Consider the following 21,731-nt stretch of genomic DNA (forward strand, 5'->3'; position numbering starts at 1 on the left):
TCTTGTGCAAAAGCACATGGCAGTGTGGACGTGTTCTTGCGCAAGAGTTCTTGCTCAAGGATGCGTGTGCAAGATTTTCTTGTGCAAGAACCCTCCAGTGTAGACATAGCCTTGGTGTGCTCAAATACCACTGAGTCAACCTTCCTGGGCACTCCCTTTACTGTGCTAAGCCAGGCCATCTGGCCTCCTGCAGCACTGACACAGGGTGGGGACACAGCTCTGGGCAGTGTAATACAAGCACTGAGATCATCTCAGGTCTGGGAAGGCTCAGTCAAAGGGATTTGCCTTAGCAGTCAGGTGTGCAGCCCCAGTGGGACCAGAACCCCAGATGAATCCATCTTACTCTGTAAACAGTTTTGCACAGAGCAAGCTCCTATGGTCTGCCCTGTGTAATAGGATATGCACAGCTGCTTGCCTCCCAGGTAACAATTATTTACACTGGGTGTATTAATAAACAACAGTGATTTTATTATAAAAAGTAGGATTTAAGTGGTTGCAAGTAATAGCAAAGTAGTAGCAGAGCAAAGTAAGTTATTAATCTAAATAAAACAAAACATGCCAGTTAAGCCTAATATACATCTACAATTCAGGCTTCCTGCACAAAAAGCTTTTGAAAGAAGAGATCTTCTGCAAAAACTTCTTGTGCAAGAGCGCATCCACACTGCAAAAGTGCATCGGAAAAGCAATGTGCTTTTGGGCAAGAGAGCATCCAGACTGCATGGGCGCTCTCTCACAAGAAAGCTCTGATTGCCGTTAACTGAATGGCCACCAGGGCACCTGTGCTGCTTTCCATAGGGTGTTGTTGCACAAAAAAATCCATTTCCCATTCACACATGCCTTTTTGCGCAAGAGCTCTTGCGCAAAAAGACTTATTCCTCACAGAAAGAGGAATACCTATACCACAAAACCCGCTCTGTTCTGTCGATTCACTGTAAATTTTCTTGCGCAAAAACACACTTGAGGTGTGGACGCTTTGCCGGTTTTTGCGCAAAAACCTTGTAGTGTAGACATAGCCTTAGGGGGTAGAGCACAGGAGTGAGCATGTCTGGAATAGAATGGAGGGAGGAAAACTGGGCTGAAATCATTTATTTTTACTATTTCTATTTTGTCAGCCTTTGCCCTCAGGAGAGAAAATCCCTTCCCTGAAGAGTTTAAGGCCTGTGTGTAAAAAAGTGCTGGAAATAAAGTTTCTATGAGGAAACAAGCTGCCGTTTGGTTCAAAGTAGCCATAGTCTGGTCTTCAGGGCTGGCTGCAAGATACTCTCTGCCTTGACAGGGGTTGAATCTGCAAAGAAAGGACCTCTGGGTTAAATTTTACTGGCTGTACCAGAGGTAAGATGCTATTTAAATCACAGAATACTAGGACTGGAAGGGACCTCGAGAGGTCGAGTCCAGTACCCTGCCCTCAGGGCAAGACCAAGTGCTGTCTAGACCATCCCTAATAGACATTTATCTAACCTGCTCTTAAATATCTCCAGAGATGGAGATTCCACAACCTCCCTGGGCAATTTATTCCAGTGTTTAACTGTAATCTTTGTTCTGCCAGCAGGGGCATCAGACTTCTTGGAAAGGTCTCCTTTTTGTTGATGAGTAAATCCAAATCAATCAATAAAATCAGTGTCTTGGAAAGTCACACTGAGGGATGAAAGAGAGAGTGACACAGATGGAATATGGGAAAAGAGGAATCCGGGGCAAATGTCAGAAGCAACAACTAGCAGTTCATCCCTTTTCAAAAAGCCATTGAACTGTAGGCACCTGTTTAAGTCCCATTGATTTTAAAGTATGCTGCCGAATAGTGGTGGGTTTAAGCATATGCTTTTGGGCATTAATTGTTTCTTGATTTTCATAGAGAAGCAGACATTGAAAAGTACAAAAATATAAATGACTTCTAGCTTGTATATGGTTCCAGCTACTTCACAGGATTGCCAATAAAATGATGGCGTTATGCAATTTTGTAACTTGTCACAGCTGCAAGTCCAGAAAACTATACAACCGGAAAATAGACTTAACACGAGGGAAGGAAAGGAGTTGTTAGGGGTGGGTGAAGAGAAGGGGTTAGGTGGAATAGAGGTCTGGCATCCCTGATAATCTCGACATTTCTATCCAAGAGTATCAAGACCAGAGTTCTTCAAAGTGCTTTTCATTTCTGTGCCTGCTCGCTCAGACAGGACTGAATCCCGCTTCTCTATTCCAGGCATGAGACTACTCTTCCTTTTTTGTAAAATCATACTGTACACAGGCCACTTTGGGGAGGCTCTATCAATGCTCCCTTTTATTGTGATTTACCCATCCCCATTGGTACCCCCTTCGGCACCGTACACACCAAATAAATCAGGTTTCTATTAGCAACTACAGTTTCCGGATCAGAGACACCTGACCACAAACAGTGGAGTAGGGGGACCTGGGCCTACCCACTCTCCCGGGTCCCAGCCTAGAGCCCTAAGGCAGGGATAGTTTCTCCGTGGCCCAGCTGACTGGGGAGTTGCCCCTAAACACATCAGCCTGCAGGCTCCACAACCCTGCCCTGGGCTACTTCCTACCTCTATGTTTTCAGGCCTTTTTGCTTTTCCCTCCCCCCCCCCCCCTTGGGGCAAAGGATATTCCCTTATAAACCCCCAACCATTGCGGCCGTGCCTTCCTCAGCGCGCCACGGCCTGTCCGCCCCTTTGGCGGATCCTCTGCCCTTTTTATCTTTCCCCAACCCCATCTGGGCCTTTCTCCTCCCACCCCCTGGCATCCATGACACAGTCCTGATGTCACCGGCCTGTTGCCGGATGACATCATCAGCCGGCGCCCATCTTCCTGGCATATGTAGCGCCTTCTGCGCTTGCGCCGGCGTTCGGCCCGACCCCAGCCAATCCCCCGGCCGGAACTGGGGTATCCTCCCCAACCACCTCCCGGTGGGTATCCCCTTCGGGACGTCTTTCGTCCCAGCCCTCTCGGCGCACCAGGTCAGTGTGGGGTTGCCTTACCCCGTCACACACACACTTTGTGATCATTTCAACACTAAAGAATGAAAGTCTTAGAAGCTTTGCTGATTTAGATTGAGGGAGTAGAATTAATCTTATTCCTATTTTTTAGAAGATTTGTTCTTAGAGATCGTGAAGCAAGCAAAACCCTCGTGTGTGTGTCTCTCTCTCTCTCTTTTCCCTCCCATATGGTTGTGTCTACACTGCACCGGTAGCTCGAAATAAGCTATGCAATTTCATCATCATCAACAACCACCATGGGCTCAATATCCCTTGGTTTCTGATGCCTCCCTCACTATTTCCTTCCATCTTTCTCTGTCCATCACGGAGTGGCTTAGTTTCTGCACACTAGCTCCACACCAATCTGCTATATCGCCTATCCATTCTCTGTGGGATCTGCCTCTCTTATTTGGACCATACATTATGCCGAATACCAAGGTCTTAACTTTTCACTCGCCGTTCATTCTGCAGATATGAATTTGAGCTATGCAAATTGCATAGCTTATTTTTAGTATATTTCGAAATAGAGCGATATTCCGAAACTTCCTTTACTCCTCATGGAACAAGGTTTACAGGGATGTTGGAATAGCAAGCCCATTATTTTGAAAGCTCTTTCAAAATAACAGGCTTGTTTAAAAGATGCAGAATAACTATTTCAGGATACTGTAAGTATTCTGAAATAGCGCCACTGTCCAGACGCACCCTGTCCAGAAAGAGAGAGAGGAAGCACATGCATGTGTATATGTGTATGTTTTAAAGTAGACCATTACCTTCTATATAACCTGGCATATTAACTTATATGGGAAGTTTAGAAGCCAACCTGCATGTGATCAACTGTCCTATCATGAGGCCCATTGCCAAATGATTGACATCTGTTTCTGCTCTTCCACTGATGTAATTTTTCAATTTCCTGTTGATGTCCAGACTTGACCTATTTTTCAAGTTATTTGCGTTTTACAAAGTACTCCAGAGCTGGGCACAAGGGTACTTTTGTCTGCTCAGCTCTCTTCGGTGCTCGATTGCTTCCTTATGTTCTGCAAACAATGGAATAAAAGATGGAAAGAACAGCTGTGAATAGCTGGGCTTGTAGATCTGGTGTTCGGTTTATATGTAAGTCTCCTCTTTTGGGGTGGGGAATCATTGTTAATCCTGGCAAACTGCTATAACCAGCTGAACCCAGACATTGAGATTTCTCCAGTGCCTTGAAACACAAAACATGAATCAAATCTTATGAGGCTTTCTTTCAGAGGCCAAGAGGAGAATATTAATATCTCCCTAGTTTGCTTTCTGATACGCTGGGCTCCAGTTGAAGCCACTGTAACTCCATTAAAGTCAATACACTCTTGAACTCCTACAATTGGGAAAACTATTAAGTATTTAACCAGTAAGCTAGCCTGCCTGGTGGAGAGACTAAGGCCATGTCTTCACTATGCGGGAAGGTCGAATTAAGATACACAACTCCATCTATGTTAATTATGTAGCTGGAGCTGACACCTTAATTTAAGTTTCCACGCAGTCTCCGCACCAGGAGGCCAATGGGAGCAAATGCTCCCGTCACTTTCCTTTACTCCTCAGGAGAAGCAGGAGTACCAGCACCAATGGGGGTGCTCTCTGAGTTCGATTGATCTGGTCTTTACTAGACCCAATAAATCTAACTCCAGAAGATCAATCGCAGCAGCATCAATCTTCTGCCAAGTGAAGACATGGCCTAAGAGAGGTTGTGGCTTAGTAGCAATGTTCCCTCTAATCTTTTCCATCCACTGTGTGGAATAAATATTTTTATGTGCACCAAGGCATATGTAAATATTCCCCACCTGGAGAAACAAAAAACCTATCTGTGGGTACTCGGCTAATCATCTGGGCAGCATCTGAATCTCTCCTGAGTGACGTACAATACCTTAGTATAAAATGTGCTTTACAAATATTTCATTAGCATGTTGCTGAAAATTATAAAATCACATTTCTTAAAAAATTGTCATCCTGCCCCCAAGGCTGCTGTTGGACATGGTGGCACCAGTTGAATAGTACTGTGTAGGGCCCCATAAGTCCTAAGGATGTCCCTGCAGACTGGAGATTCCTGCCTCTGAGCTATCTCTGGCCCTTCAAAGGCTATGGTATGTGGGGGAAATCAGAGCATGTGAATGAATGCGTGTACAAATGCACTGCTGACAGGGAAGGCACCTAGGCACTTCTAAGGCAGTGGAATTGAGTTCCGATCCTGCTCAAATAGGCCTTAGTTCAGAAGCCACATTCTGTCCTGATTTACTGCCCACAGGTACTGTAACATTCTCTTAGGGCATTCAAACATTCTGCATGAATAGTGTATTCCTTTGCTTTTCAAGCAGACGTGTTTGCTCCAGGAAAAGCAGCAGCCATGTGTATCCACTGCTGAAGAAAGATGTTCAGTATTTGTACCAGATAGGGTAAGGGACCTACTCAACAGTTTCCCCTCCTACAGTAAAAATTGGCACATAGCATTGCTAAGGTCATTGAAACTGTTGGTTACCCACCCTCCATGTGTTAGCCCCAGACATGAACACTGCCCTCGCATGCCTGGTGCACTTGACCCTTCCAGGAAATCACTTAGTGTAACTCCAAAATGGCTGCCCCAGTGCTGGTCTTTCCACCTTGCCATGGCTTCCACAGCAATGGGTCTGGGCCTGTGAGGAGCTGAGTCCCTGTGGCACGCAGAGAAGACAGCTCTGAGCACAAGTCACGCAGCAAGTCTGTGACAAATCCAAGAATAGATGTAGCCTCAAGGGAAGAGTAAACAGCTGATCCTAATATGCCACATCATGGGAACTAGCTTGGTCACACTGAGCACTGAATTATGTCCAGATTTCTTTATCTAAGCATTCCCTTTTAGTCGATTCACAGATGAAGACAGTGAGATGTAACTCAGTGCCATGCTCCGGCAGCTGGAGGCTTGATGGAGTGGCAGATAAGGAAAACATTAGGGCTATGTCTACACTACGAGTTTTCTCAGAAAAAAATACGCTAACGAGGGACTCATTTGCATGAGTCATGATCTCATTTGTACATTTTCTGCCGATCTGTTTTTGCGCAAAAACAAGCAGTGTAGATGTTTTCTTTTTGTGCAAAAACACCTTTTTCCGCAAGATCGTTATGCCCCAAAAAAGGAAGTTTACAGATCTTGCAGAAAAAGGGGTTTTTGCGCAAAAAGAAAACATCCTCACTGCTGGTTTTTGCTCAAAAACCCCAGTGCAGAAATGGATCGGCAGAAAATATGCAAATGAGATTGCAACTCATGTAAATGAGTCCCTCATTAGCATATTTTTTCAGAGAAAACTCGTAGTGTAGACGTAGCCGAAGATTATAAATTCTTTGGGACAGGGACCAACATGGGCAGTCAGTGAAAGTAGGACTGAGAGAAGCAACACGCTGCCCCCCAGTGGGCAGAGCCAGGCTGGCAGTTTGGGTAAGCAATGCCTTCCCCCACCTACTATACCAGCCACCCCTGGGGACCAACTTTTCATTATGTGTGTGTACCGCACCCAGCACGATGGGACCTAAAACCTTCATTTGGCCCTTTAGTGCAAAGTGTCTGACTTTAAGCAAGTGAACATAGCTAATCTCAGCCTTGGTGCTACTAGAAGAAACCACCATGCAAATACATAATATTTGGAAGAGTAAGTGCATCCAACAACTAGGTTACTGGTTTGTAATTTTCATCTTTCTCCCTGAGTTTATATTCCTTCTTTATTAATGTGATTGTTTGAATAGCTGTATTTTCCTCATGTAGTACAGATCAAATAGATAAAAATGCCCCTCTAAAGCAGGAAATAGCTTAACCACTGCACTTAAACATTTCCTGAGACAAGGGAGTATAGCATAAACCATGAACAATAACAGTGGGAAAAAATTTTCTCTCTTCAGAATGGGAATGGCAGTATGGATGAAAAGAGCTTGTAAAATACAGGTCTCCCTCCTCATCAAGAATATGTATGTTTCTTACAAGAAAGCATGCAATATTTCCAAATGCACATGATCTTTTTATGCCATCTACTGGACAAGGAGGTATTGTGCAACAAGTCGTGTTCAGCATCACATCACAGAATTCTATCCGATCCATGGAAGAAATTTTGAAAAATCTGCTATTTCCAAATTAGAAATATTGAGAATTGTCATAGCTTTTTATAGGTACAATAATAGCCCTTAAGAAACACAAATGGATATTTATCACTCAGACACCAGTACAATAGGCAGCTTTACAAAAACTGAGATGGATACATGGAGATATGTATGGAAATGAATTTTTTGTGTGTCCTTGCACCACTAATTTTACCCTCTCTGGGCCTCACCTGCAAAGTCACACTACTCATAAGGGTGCAATTCTTATTGATAAACTAGGCAAATATAACTTAGATAGGGCCACGATAAGGTGGGTGCATAATTGGCTGGATAACCGTAGTCAGAGAGTTGTTGTTAACGGTTCTAAATCCTGCTGGAAAGGGATAACAAGTGGAGTTCCGCAAGGGTCTGTTTTGGGAGCCGTACTGTTCAATATCTTCATCAATGATGTAGATATTGGGATAGAGAGTACGCTTATTAAGTTTGCGGATGATACCAAACTGGGTGGGGTTGCGACTTCTTTGGAGGATAGGGACATAATTCAAAATGACCTTAGCAAGTTAGAGAAATGGTCAGAGGTAAACAGGATGAGGTTTAATAAAGAGAAATGCAAAGTGCTCCACTTAGGAAGGAACAATCAGTTCCATACATACAAGATGGGAAGCGACTGTCTAGGAAGGAGCATGGCAGAAAGGGATCTAGGGGTCATAGTGGACCACAAGTTGAATATGAGTCAACAGTGTGATGCTGTTGCCAAAAAAGCAAATATGATTCTAGGTTGTATCAACAGGTGTGTTGTAAGCAAAACTCGTGAAGTCATTCTGCCGCTCTACTCTGCACTAGTTAGGCCTCAGCTGGAGTACTGTGTCCAGTTCTGGGCACCACATTTCAAGAAAGATGTGGAGAAATTGGAAAGGGTACAGAGAAGAGCGACAAGAATGATTAAAGGTCTAGAGAACATGACCTATGAAGCCAGGCTTCATGAACTGGGCTTGTTTAGTTTGGAAAAAAGAAGATTAAGGGGGGACATGATAGCGGTTTTCAAATATCTAAAAGGGTGTCACAAGGAGGAAGGAGAAAATTTGTTCCTCTTGGTTTCTGAGGACAGGACAAGGAGTAATGGGCTTAAAGTGCAGCAAGGGAGGTTTAGATTGGACATTAGGAAAAAATTCCTAACTGTCAGGGTGGTCAAATATTGAAATAAATTGCCAAGGGAGGTGGTGGAATCTCCCTCTCTGGAGATATTTAAGAACAGGTTAGATAGACATCTGTCAGGGATGGTGTAGGTGGAGCTTGGTCCTGCCTTGAGGGCGGGGGGCTGGACTCGATGACCTCTTGAGGTCCCTTCCAGTCCTATTATTCTATGATTCTATGAATTCTCACAGTTTTATCACAGATCTCATGTCATTTGGCATTTTTGTCCAACCCTCTGCTCCTGGAGTCTGGTGAAAAACCTGAGAATCCCAACTTTTAATTTGTAAAGAAGAAAAGTTACTAGCAGAGAAAAGCTTGGAAACCTCAGCCCTAAGGGCTCCAACACCAGAAGGGGATGAAAGAACCCAACATGTGCTAATTTTTAACATTTCATGGTTTATAAGCCAGTCTCATAACCAGCATTCCCTGTAAGCTGAGCACTTAGGAGGCCACCCAGCTGATTGGCAGAGTGCCCACAGTTTGCAGCATGTTTCTATTGATGGTGCATCACACATGCCCCAGTGCATATAAAATGTATTCTGCACACGGATGGAAAAAATTAGAGGAACACTGCTCATAACACTTTGGGGCCCATCACATGTTTTTAACCGTGGGCATTGACAATAGTGGGGCTTTTATGTGACATAATAAATTAACAGTGGGAAAGTGCTTTGAAAGCCTCAGAATCTAGCTATTATAGAAGTGCAAAATACTAGACCCTTATTGTTCTAATCCATTTGTCTCGCACTAGCACATTGGAACCCCATATGTGGACCATCACACCAAGTTTCCAGCAGTGTACAAACAGAGCACGGTACAGTTTTGTTCACTTGAGATGGGTAGGTCCACTGGGAAAAAACTAGGAAGGAGAGTTACTGCTTTGTTTGCCTCTCATCATGGATTGTCTATTGCCTTAGGTGCTGCATTTGTTAAGTATCCAGCCTACATTTATACATGGCTGTAATTTACGAGCTTAATAGCCCCTCCAAATTAAAGAGCATATCCTGAGTAGCAGGAGGTAATGGAACAAACACTCACCAAGCCATACCAGATGCTGCCTTAAATCTCTGTTCACTAGTGGCCCCTGTACATTGGAATCTCACTGAACATTCTGTTATGTTTTTGTGCGCCATTTAGAAATTATCTCTCTCTAATTACTTCTGTTTCAGTAGCCCCTAGGTGCCCCAGCTGAGCTCAAGGCCCCCTTGTGTGAGGCACTGCTCATACACATTGTCTCTCTCATATGCGTAGTAAGGTAGTCTCTAATTAGCCAAGCCACACAAAGAAATGGGAGAGAGGGGGAAAAAATGAACCTCATATTACAGAGGGGAAACTGAAGCACAGAGATATTAATGCCACTTATTTAGGCCACTAAAGATCCAGAGAGGAGTCTGGTGGGATTTTTCAGAACACTTAAGTGCCCAGGTGTCTGGTTTTTGACTGAAACACCCCGTTATAAATGGACTCCAGTGGCACTGGGCAGCACAGCTGATCAAGCCAATAAGTGTGTGTCTAGACTATATGGCTCCGTTGACAGAGCCATATAAATTAGTTTATTTGGCATAGTCAAAGAAGCGGGGATTTAAATAATCCCCGCTTCATTAAAATAAACATGGCCGCCGCGCTGTGCCGACGATCAGCTGATCTGAGATAGCGCGGCAATCTAGACGTGGATCTGTCGGCTGGTGAAGCCTTTGCTGACCGATCCCTTATGCCTCGTAAAACGAAGTTTGCAGGATCAATCGGCAAAGGCTTCCCCAGCCAACAAATCTGCGTCTAGACTGCCGCACTGTGTTGGATCAGCTGATCGTCGGCACAGCGCAGCAGCCATGTTTATTTTAATGAAGCGGGGATTATTTAAATCCCTGCTTCTTTGACTAAGCTGAATAAACTAATTTACTTGGCTCCGTCGATAGTCTAGACACACCCTAAAAGTCCAGTTGGCAGTGCAGCATGGCTGATAGGCTCCTTGCCTGGTGTCTTTTGGCTGCAGGGGAGAAGCCGGGATGTCCTTGCAGCCCCTAGGCAGGGGGTTAGCCAAGGCAGCTTCATGCGCTGTTCTCATCCTGAGCACCAGCTCTGCAGCTCCCGTTGGCCAGGAACCACAGACAGTGGGAGCCACAGGGAAGGTGCTTGTGTGGGTGGGTAACATGTGGTTCTCCCTAGGCCAGTCTTTTGTTTAGGAGACAGAGGGACATATCACAACTTCCTGAGAACTGCCCGAGGTCAGTGCTGCCTGGAGCCTACACCTCCAGCCCAGAGCCCCACCCTGCACCCAAACTCCTTCCTGGAACCTCTTCCCCACGCTCCCTCTGGTACCCCAATCCACCTATCCTAGCCCAGATCCCCCCTCCTCCACCCCAGACCCCTCATGCCTGGCCCTACTCCAGAGCCTGCACCTACCGTCACAGCCCTCACCCTCTCCCACAGCTCAACCCCCTGCCCCAGTCTGATGAAAATGAGCACGTGAGCAAGGGCGGGGGAGAATGAATGATGGGGGGGACCCCTGGAAAGGAGTGAAGTTGAGGTGAGGCCGTGGGTGGGGCCAAGGTGTTTGAGTTTCTGCAGGTAGAAAGTTGGCAGCCCTACCTAGATGTCTAACTGCCACTCATTTCCTTCTTCCCTGATATTGGCAAAAAGCCACATTGGCTTGATCTTGGTAAATATCCTCCTGCTGTCTAGGAGTCAGGGGGTGATGTCTGGCTCTGTTCTGTCTTTCCCAAGTAGTGCCCAATATTCAAACTAGCTTTTGAAAATCCCATTAGGCACCTACTTGCCTCTTTAGGCACCTAATCCTTTCAAAACCTGACCCTGAATGACTTGCCTAATGTCACACAATAAACCTGTGCAATTTGCGGAATTCAACCCAGACGTCCTGATTTTCAGTCCAACTTCTTTAAACCAGGACCACCCATTCACTTAAATGAAATCTGTGCATAATAATAAGCTGTGCTTCTTTAATCCTTTTGAACCTAAGCTTCTTAAACGTTCCTCATTATGAGCTGAGTGAAACCTTGTTAAAGGTTGTGTTAAAACTGATGTGTGAACATTCCATCTCCTTAAGGTAGTGGTAACAGAACACACTTAAACCAAGGCTTAGCAAAGTCTGCCCAGAAGCTAGCACCCTGTAGGTCAGAGATGGGCAATAATTTTTTCATGGGGGGCCATTCCAAGAATTTGGAAAGTGGTCAAGGGCCGCACTCTTCCGTGATATTAATGGAGGAGGTGCGGGGTCTGGGGTGGAGGTTGGGTGCAGAAGGGACCTGGAGTAAGGGATCGGGGTGCAGGTGAGGTGTGGATCTGGGAGGGAGTTTGGGGTAGGGGGGTGGGTTGCAGAAGGATGTGCGGGGGCCAGGAGGGGGTATGGGTGCAGGCGAGGATTCTGACCTGGAGGACGGATGTAGAAGGGGGTGCAGTAATTCAAAAGGGGTCAACTCCCAGCCGCCACCGCTGCTACTGTGGCAATGGCAGCAGCCAGAGCCCTGGGTCTTTTAAATCACTGCCAGAGCACTGCACAGCGTGCTCCAGGCAGCACTGAGGACTGGCAGGAGGCGGGGGGAGGGGAGCACTCTCCAGGTGATGCTGAGAGCTGCCTAGCCCCACTAGTGTTCCTCTAACATTTTCTATCCTTGAGTGGGTTGAAGTTTCTTTTGGGCACTTGAAATTTTTTATGTGCAACACCCATATTGAGGTAGTGTGTGGATGTGCACCACCAATACGCACACATGGCACCACCAATACACGCACACGCACACATGGCACCATCTTTCTGTAACGGGGTCCTTGAGGGCAGTGAAGGAAAAAGGGCAGTGTTAAGGTTAGGTGGTCCACCTTCACTGCACATCCCCTAGTCTACCAAAGCACGCGCGCACACACACACACACACACACACACACACAAAACAAAACTCAAAGAGTGGAAGCCCCAGAACCAATTAACACATGGCTTTGGGGTTTGTAGACAGATGCATGTTTCAAAGAGCTTGCAAATAAGGTTTCATCCTACAACTCATAAAAGCCAGAACTCTACTACATGGCAAAGATCTGGCCTTAATGCAATATAATATGCCATGTATTAATTAGTAACAGGAATTTTTTGAAGATCATTAAGATCAGAGTTTGCAAATATCTGAAACACTCCAAAAATTTCTTTTAAAGGGATATTTTTCTTTCTTACTTTAAGCCATTAACACCCATGTCAATCTTGTTTGAAATGTAATCATGCAAATGTCATCTTAGCACACACACACATACCTCGTGCAGCCTGCTTCCCCCTGCCCCCTCCAACTCAGCCAGAGACGATTGCAATGTGTGAGCCAGGCACCCCAAACAAACTGCCCCCTGCCACCCCTCGCTACATAAATCCACCCACCCCTTCTTCCCCCACCTACTCCTGTGCATTCTGCTCTCTGCAACCCAGGTGTGGGCTGAGATAAAATCCTGCTTCTCAAACTATATCCACACCTCCCCCATCTCACAGCACAAACAAACTCCCCCCCCCCCTCCGCCCATCTCCACCTCATTCCATTGCCAGCATCCACCCACACCTACCCCATGCAGTCAGCCCCTTATCTCCCCCTTCCCAGGAGGCTTGAGAATACTGAGTTTCTGCCTCTCTCTCCTTGCACAGACAGGACTTTCCAAACTCCCCTCCCCTCTGACTCTCTCTCAGCCAATTAATTAGTTACTCTCTCCCTCCCTCCCTCCCTCCTCCTCCTCCTCCTCCTCCTCCTTAATCTCTCCTTATCTCCCTTTACCTGCTCTGGGAGCTGCTCAGTTTCAAACAGGCATCTAGCTCTATTTAGCTGCTTGCTCAGCGAGAGGACACCCCGCCCCGCCGGTCAGCTGAGCTCCCTGCCTGCGTGGGGAGCTTTAAACTTCTGAGTGGAGCAGGTGTGCAGCTTACAGGGAACCTTGAGCCCCACCCCTGTCCTTTCTGCCTACAGCCCTGCCCCTGCCTGGGGTGCAGAGCAGGATGTCCCCCTCCCCATCTTGCCCAGGAGCCTGGCAAGGCTGTCAGCCCTGCTGGACAACATTAATCTGCATGCGATTCTGCATGTGTTTACCTATTACAGACAATCCCCTGTGGTTTTGCCCAGGTAAAATAAGACATTTGCCACACAATGGAGAAATGATTCCATGGAAGGGAGATGTACAGTGCTGCCAACATTCATAATGTGCATGATATTTCCTGCTGCGATATAATATGTTCTGTGCATTTGATCAGGAGTCGTGGAGTAGCTACAGTTTGGTTAAACATTGCAGCATATTTGTTCCTATGCTGTTTTATTTTTGACAACTTTCTGGGCTGGGTTATGACCATGTGGAAATGAGAGTTGGCAAATTTTATAACCAGAGACCCCAACCTTGGAACTTGAGTGTCGGCAGATCTTCAACTGTAAATATTCATTTTCTTACGAGGCAAAGAGAGGATCCAGAAAAAAGATACATCAGTCAATGAACCCTATCCTGCTCTACCCCTAATCTTTTTTCTTTAATTATATTCTGCATCATACAATGTGACTTCTGGCATCATCACTTCCCCTTTTCCACTCCAAACTAAGGCCATGTCGTCATTAAACGGAAGATTAGATTGACACTGCTGCAATCAATCTTCTGGAGTTCGATTTAGTGGGTCTAGTTAAGACTCACTAAATTGAACTCAGAGGGTGCGCCTGTCAGCAGCCGGTACTCCTGCTTCTGTGGGGAAGGTAGGGAAACTCAAAACAAGGTATGTCGACTCCAGCTATGTAACTAACATAGCTGGCATTGCATATCTTGATTCAGCCTTCCCTTTTAGTGTAGACCTGGCCTAAGATTAAAGGGATTTATTTATCCTGGGGCTATTCATAGCAATGACTCTGCTCTCTGGCAGAACAAGTAGTTAAACCAATCAACCTATCTTGTTAATAATGACAACTAAATCACTGTCAGCTAGCTTTGATGGTGTAACCTGTCGAGTGATGCTTGGCTTTTGAGAGGCTCTGATTGTGCCTTTGGCTGCTGGGATTTAATTCTGGAGAGTGACAAGGATGGAAACTGCTTCCTCCTCCATTATTTAACAAAAAGCCTATGCTGCATGGTGAATTCCTCCGAAGGACCCAATATGCTTCCAGATATAACACCAGAAAGTTATTAATCTAGATTGTGCCACTAAGGCACAAACCTGGAGCATGGAGCACTAGGATTCTTTGAACTCCACATACTTGCACAATGTTGTCTTGTCATTTCTTTGTGGCTTGCCATCTGTTGTGTGTCGACTTATACCTAGACCAGGGACCATCTTTTTGGTCTGTGATTTTACAGTGCCTAGCACAATGGGTGCAGTGGCCAGGGTATGCCAGCCAACCTGTATCAGTGGTCAGAGTTCACACAAGGGGTCCGATAACCAGAAGAGCCAATATAAGGGAATGTATAGTGGGTCAAGCTGGGTACAGCTACGCTGCACAGTCAGGCCACTGGCAATGATACTCCAGCTTTCTTACCTTCCTTCCTCATTACTATATTTTTTTTTCTTAAAATATTGATTTCACTCCAGCAATTGCTTGTTCTTCCTTCGCAGTCTGGATTGCAGCTATTCCAGGTGACACTTTTTCCTCCATAACCAGTACCTGTGGCTTTCATTTTAAGGTGAGTATTATTCTTATGGCCATCACCTACTCAATCGACCGTTATCAAGTGGGCCAAGAGCTTCACCAGGCCCCTGGGCAAAGGGGAAGAGCTCTGCACTTCCATAAGGGGCAGATCCTCAGACTGAAGGGGTGGGGCCAAAGTCAGTCAACCCTCAGCACTGCCCAGACCACAGTGCTCCCAGCCCCACTCTCAGTGCTGTCGGGAGCGCGCCGCACAGTGCTCTGGTGGCTATTTAAAGCGTCTGGGGCCGTAGCAGCAGCCACTGAGAGCCCCTGCCCCTTTTGAATCATTAGGCCCTGGGGCAATTGTCCCTTTTGCCTCCTCTCCCTGCCCTCCACCACACACACACCAGTCAGGCCTGACTATGATCTAAAACTCCAGTCTTCACCCTTACCCTCCTTAATTGTTCAGGTTCAGTCCTATACATCTTTTTTCATCTTTGCGTGATAATTCCTTTTTTTTTTTTTTTTTTTTTGAGTCTGGCTCAAGTTAGATGCAAACCACTGCACTGATGATCGTGCATGTTTCCTCTGGGTAGAGTTCGCTCTCATCGCCTCACGCACAGCTGGAATCAGTAGGATGTCTTTGAGGAAACCATGCAAGACTCAGTGCATTAGAATCAATCTGCAGGTCAGACAAGGCAGTTAAGAAGTCCCTCCATGGTAGCTATCCCAGCCATCGGCAGTTACTTCTGCACAACCCCAGGTTTTTACCCACTCAATCCAAATGTGATGAGGTTGTTGCTCTGCACTGTTTCATAAAGCATTAAAACAGCCCTGGGTGAAAGCTGGGGCTGAGACTCAGTCAGAAGAGGGCTAGAGACAGCCAATCAGGGCCTGTCTAACAGCTATAAGAAGGGCTTCTGGACAGGAGGAGCTCAATATTGCTCCAGCTGTGGAGCAGAAAGGACCTGGCTGCTTGGTAAGCTAGAGAGGGTACCTGAGACAGAGCAGTGCTGGGGAAAGGCAGGTAGGGCTTGGGAGCTCTATCCAGGCAAACTCCCAGGCTGAGGCCTTGCTCTCAAGGCCTGAGAGTACTAGGGCTGCAGAGGGCAGCCAGGGCAGTAGAAGGCAGCAGGTCCACGCCCCCTTGCCAGTGATGACTGGCCATTCTAGGCTGTAGTTTGCCCCTGAGACAGGGGCTAGATGAAGACTGGCAGTAGGTCACTGCAGCCAGGTTTGTATAGGAGGTTGGGGTTACCTGGGAGAGAGGGAGGGGAGAACCCCAGAGTGAAGGGGCACTGCTGCGGTGGCAGAGAAGAAGCCAGGTAACTAAGGGTGAGACACTGGCCAACAGGGGCCACTCCCAGGCTGGAAGAGCTAATTTCTGGATGGACCAGATGGAGGTACCATGGTGGTGAGTCATGACCAGCTACACCAAATAACTGGCAATCAGATTAATCCAGGAGTCACCAATTCATGTAACTGCCCGTAGTAAAATCATCCCTTTCAGGAAAGTCTTGTTATACATTTTTTCAAGGTTCTTTTTTTTTTAACCCAGCGATGGAATTATATCCCTGCTATGGAATCTGGTATAATGGATTTTTTTTTTAAAAAAAATTATTTAAAAAAAGATCTTATTTGCTGTCGCATAGGTTATTATTTTATCAAAGTGGTGCCTACCGTTGGGATTATGGCCTTGTCGTTCTAGTCCTCACACATGCACATAGTCAGAGGCAGTGCCTGCTCCCAAAGAGCTTGCTGTTCAAATGGACAATGGGAGAAAAAATGGAGAAATAAAGAGGCAAGTGACTTCTTGATCACAGAACAGGTTACGGGCAGGACAGACAATCCCACTCTGCTCTTATCCGTACTGCCTTTAGAGTTAATTCCTATAAACAGTATCACATATCTGTAGATCTGCACTAGCTTCATCACTGTTACTGTCTATAGCCGTGGGCAAATGGGCCTCCACAAGCTGGATCCAGCTTGCCAAGTGGGTTGATCCAGCCCACGGAGGTCCTGCCATTCCCCCGCTCCCAGGCCAATCAGGACCTAGGGACGGGGGAACTCCATGCACCAGAGGGCAGGGAGCGAGAGACTTTGCACTCCCCTTGCCCCAGGCCAATCACTGCACTGCAAGGGTTGTCGCGTGTCCAGTTTTGAACCGGACAGTCCGGTATTTGAGCTTTCTGTCTGGGAAACAAATTGAGAAAATACTGGACATATAAATGTCCGGTATTTTCTAATTACGTTTTTATTATTATCATGACTATCAGTACGTAGTTGCGTACTGCCTGGCTGGTAGATACGCTTACACTGCGTGAGTGTGTCTACCAGCCAGGCAGTATGCAACTACTCAGTAGAGGGGAGGGGGGCGGGGCCGGGGGCAGGGCAGGATGGAATCTCTGGGGCCAGACTCACCCATGCGCCCCGCCAGGAACGTGCATGGGACAGGTAGCACCCCGGGATCTGCATGCACCTGGGCCAGCCTGCTCCCCGCCAGCCGGTTCTCCCCCCTCCCCGCCAGCCCTGCTTTCCCCCGGCCAGTTCCGCTCCCCCCAACCCCCTCCTGGCCAGCCCCACTACCCTCCCAGCCAGTCTCCCCCACCCCACACCTGATCTGAAATCAAGTGTGTCCGGTATTTTTTTTTAAACTATTTAGTAACCCTAGTGGCACTTAGAGTCAGGATAGGGGCAGAATGGGAGGAGACTTTGCATGCTCCTCTCGCCCCCAACCCCTGATTGGACTGGGGAGCATGCAAAGTCTCCTGCCGCCAAGCAAGGGGCTCGGCACTTAGAGTCAGGTGCTCCCTTGCAGATCAGGGGCAGACTTTGCGTACTCCCCCCACCCCCAGGCCTTGATTGACCTGGAGGCGGTGGGGAGCGCACACAAAATCTCCTCCCACCGCCAGGGGTACGGGCACCTAGAACATCTGGCGGTTCTCTCTGGGAGAGCAGGGGCAAAGACTTCAGGCACTCCCCCACCCACAGACCAATCAGGGTCTGTGGACGGAGAAGCACGGAAGCGTCTTGGCCCTGCCCCTTCCACCTGAGGCCCTGCCCTTTCCAGGGTGGCCTGGGGCCCTTCAAACATTTCTGAAGTGGCCCCCCCATGAAAAATTCTTACCCACCCATGGTCTATAGGGGTTTTCTGTAAGGAATATCCAGCAGAATAGGAACTCCTATTTTATAAGAAATATAAACCTTCATAGTTGGCTTCTGATTTCTTGCACAAAACCACACACGCTGCTTCTCAAGGCACATGAACAGATGTTTTCATGCTCAAGCCATTAAGCAAGGCACCTTTACACATGCAAAATTTGAGAACACATGACAGTGCACTGAGGAAATTCACTGGGTGCCCTACAGTGTCATATCTTGCCACTAGAGGGCCTCAGAGTAAACTATCTAAAAAGCATTTCAGTTGGACAGCATATGATGTATATGAAAGTCATCTACGGAAATAAAGCAATACTTGTTAGCAATTTCTCTCTGATAAGCAACTTTTACAGTTTTATAGCGACAGCCCTTCCAATCTGTCAGGGAAGACGAAATACAGATCCTTAGATTAGTTATTAACTAGGTTTTGTTTAGGACTATACAGTATGTACTGACAGCCTTGAAAATAACTGCAGTGAATTCTTTAGGGGATCAAATGCCAGGGTTAGTTCATCAAACAAGAAAAGGAAAAGAACCCAATTTAGTTTTGCATTTCTGACTTGCTGAAGAAAATCCTGAGCCTTGAGAAATATGAACTTAGATGGATGCCAACATTTTGAAAAATGCCTAAGTTCCATTTCTAACAATGATTTAGGCACCTAAGAGCCTTAATTTCATTGAAAATCAATGGGGACATAGGTTCCTAAGTCACTATGGTATTTTTTAAAACTCTTCCCTAGAACTAAAGTATATTACTTTTTCAAAATATTTCCTGAAAAAGCAACTTAACAGCAACGACAGTCAGCATCAATGCATGTTTTGTTCAACACACGACACTCATCGAGGCTGTGAGACTGAACATTTTGCCATGAAGCTAGTGATGGATTTTAGCTTTTTGAAAATTTCCCAATAAAAGCCCTGCCTCTAAACTACAAAACATTTTAAGAATTGAAGAACAGCTTTTAGAAAGACATCTGAAAGTGAACTGTCAGTGCTGAAATATTTCTCATCCAATTTCTCTCATCATTGCCAAAGCTATTTGGCACCAAAAAGCAGCTCAGAATTCCAGAAACTTCCTTGTGCAGGAACAGAGCTATCCCTTCAGAATTCAGGCCGCGATGTTCAGAATCACCTCATCGATTCCTTCTCAACTTAAATTAAATCAAAACAACTATCTGTCAATCCGAAATATGAGTGTCCTCACACAGCCTTGCACCAAAATATAGAAGATGTGAAATAAAACTGACGTCACTATTTCTGTGTGTAGCCAAGCCTCAAAGTGAGACAGGAGCAGAAATTCCACTGACTTCCAGGGTGGCATTTGGGCTCCTAAGTCATTTGGGTGGTTTGAATCCAACTTCCAATTTCCATTATTTTTTTTATGACTTAGCCTGACATGAAAAAAAAAGTCTCTGCCTGGATCTCTAATAAACCACCAAATCGTAGCTGCTATACTTGATGCCTGCCTCACAACCTATGTGGCACATAGTCTGTGACAAATCCAAGATGAGGATCGCACAAACATGATTGATGCCAACATTTTAAATTGCTGTGGGGGTTCCTTCAGCTCTTTCTGCAGCTTCAGGTTCATGAACCTTCGCTTTGAGGTAAATAATTTTGTGGCAGTTAAAGCAAGAAAGGACCCTGGATTTATGTGAAACCTAGGTGAGATGAGACCTCAAAGGAGCAGCATCCTTTGAAATGAGGGGCATTTCAGGAAGATGGCCTAATTATATATTTCCTCATCACAACTTAAAGACAAGGGGCCTGATTCTCATTTATATTAATGTCCTTTTCCATAGCTCAGGTAATGCCAAGAGCCATAACTTAACTCCCTTCTTAAATCTCTCCTTTGCCAAGATGCCTACCAAAAACGAGACAAGGGGAAAGCAACCGGTGTGCCAAGACCATTGCCTCTGATGTGTCTGGATACTGTCTTGTATCTTTGTGTTTACTCATCTGTTTGTTTCCTCCTCTTGTTTTATATTTAGACTGTAAACTCTTTGTGGTAAGGGCCATCTTTGTGTTCTATGCAGTGCCATACACAATGAGGATGTGGTCTGTGCCTGGGGCAGCTAGGCACTATCGAGAAAAATCAATAATAATTTACATATTAAGGCCCCTTTATTCTACCAGGGCAGTTCAAAAGACCGTTGGCATAAATGAGAATCAAGCACATTGTGTTTTTTAAAAAATTCCTAATGAAAAAATGTCTCTTTTGTCTGTAGAGTCGTGTGAAATACTATAAACCTAGCTGGAATAATTTTTTCTCCAAGTCCTGCTTTGCTTCATCTTTTCCCCTGTAATCCACCTACCCATTTATTTACAGCTTTGGACAGCTGATATTGTGTTATTCGTGGCCTTTAGTAAAATTTTCGGGTCATAACTCGCCTTGATGCATGGAGCCATTTCGAGAGCTGAGTAAATAAAACAAACACATTGTCTGATGCATGCCTGCCAAGAAAAAAAATAATGAAGATGTGTGCTAATAGCAAGATGGATAGTCTGCTGTAGGTAAAGGAATCAAATTTAGCTTCTGCCAATGTAGGCATCATGGTATTAAAAGAAGGAGCTTAAGTTATTAAACTGAGCAGCTTTAATCATCCAGTTCAGGAAAATCCATTGCTACAGGAATGCTGAGGCTTAGTGTATTTTTACTGCAAAGCCAATACATCTATTCTGATCAGCTAGTCATTTGCTCACTAGAGTATCTGAAACTTCATTCTCTGAGTTCTCATTCAATACTATGGGACGAAATGGAGTTTTACTTGGAAATTGACCCGGTCACCTTAAACTTGATCATCCTGGTAGCGAGTTATGTTATTCTGCTGTTGGTGTTCCTGATTTCTTGCGTGCTGTATGACTGTAGGGGAAAAGATCCCAGTAAGGAATATGCTCCGGAGATTCCTGCAGATTCCCAGCCTCCAATCCGGTTGGTGGTGATGCAACAGAACTGCCCTGGTACCCGCTGGGCCAAAGGACTTGTCTCTGCATATGAAAATTCTTCTGACCTGCCAGGGAAAAGAACTACTGTGGTTTAAGGGCCCCACCAATCACTTCTGAGTGCTAGCGTCTCTGGATAAGCTTGATTCATCTGCCATGTTTACGTTCAGTTTGCATGGATAATACACTAGCAAGGTGAGTTGAAACACTGACTCATTTGATGTGGTGGTGATCACGGGGTGAGTTATCTTGTGTGTCTGCTCTGTGCTTGGGGTTCCTACTGTCCTAAAGACTTGCATTTCCACCAGTCATGTAAGAGAGAGAGGGCCACATTTTTAGTGGCACCAAGGGGATGTCTACATAGCAAAGAGAACCCCATGGCTGGTCGGCACCTGCTGACTCAGGTTCTGGCGACAGGGCCGTTTCGTTGCTGTGTAAACTTCCTGGCTTGGGCTGGAACCTAAGCACTGGGACCTCCTGCCGTGCAGAGTCCTAGTGCCTGGACTCCAGGCTAAGCCCAGATATCACACATCAATGAAGCAGCCAGGTAGTCCATGCCCTGTGAGCCCAGGTGGGCTGGCACAGGTGAGCCGTGGGTTTTCCTTTGCTGTGCAGACACGCACTTAGGGTCCAAGCGGCAGTCACCCCACCGCCCCCTTCCCGCTATAGCACTGGAAAGGGCCTTTATAGAAATGAGAATTAGGTTCAGTGTCTTTAGTCTTACAGGAACACAGCTGAATTGGGGGGAACCCTTCCAGGACTCCAGCTGCACTATAATGAGGTGTCTGCACATGGCTTCT

The 21,731-nt window shown here is 46.0% G+C and overlaps 1 protein-coding gene across 1 annotated transcript; it reads left to right on the forward strand.

The window, feature by feature from the left end:
• Window positions 1-20,705: 20,705 nt before the first annotated feature.
• SMIM36 (small integral membrane protein 36) lies at window positions 20,706-21,111 on the forward strand. The gene has a single exon (XM_075904255.2). The coding sequence runs from the start codon at window positions 20,745-20,747 to the stop codon at window positions 21,027-21,029; it is 285 nt and encodes a 94-aa protein (XP_075760370.1). The 5' UTR covers window positions 20,706-20,744; the 3' UTR covers window positions 21,030-21,111.
• Window positions 21,112-21,731: the final 620 nt, after the last annotated feature.

The sequence above is a fragment of the Pelodiscus sinensis genome, chromosome 20 (assembly GCF_052426305.1).
Source record: "Pelodiscus sinensis isolate ZL-2025 chromosome 20, ASM5242630v1, whole genome shotgun sequence".
Taxonomy (NCBI): domain Eukaryota; kingdom Metazoa; phylum Chordata; order Testudines; family Trionychidae; genus Pelodiscus; species Pelodiscus sinensis.

What these genes read in the sequence shown, in the direction of transcription:
- SMIM36 (XM_075904255.2), top strand. Translation starts at nt 20,745, where the DNA reads ATGGAGTTTTACTTGGAAATTGACCCGGTCACCTTAAACTTGATCATC.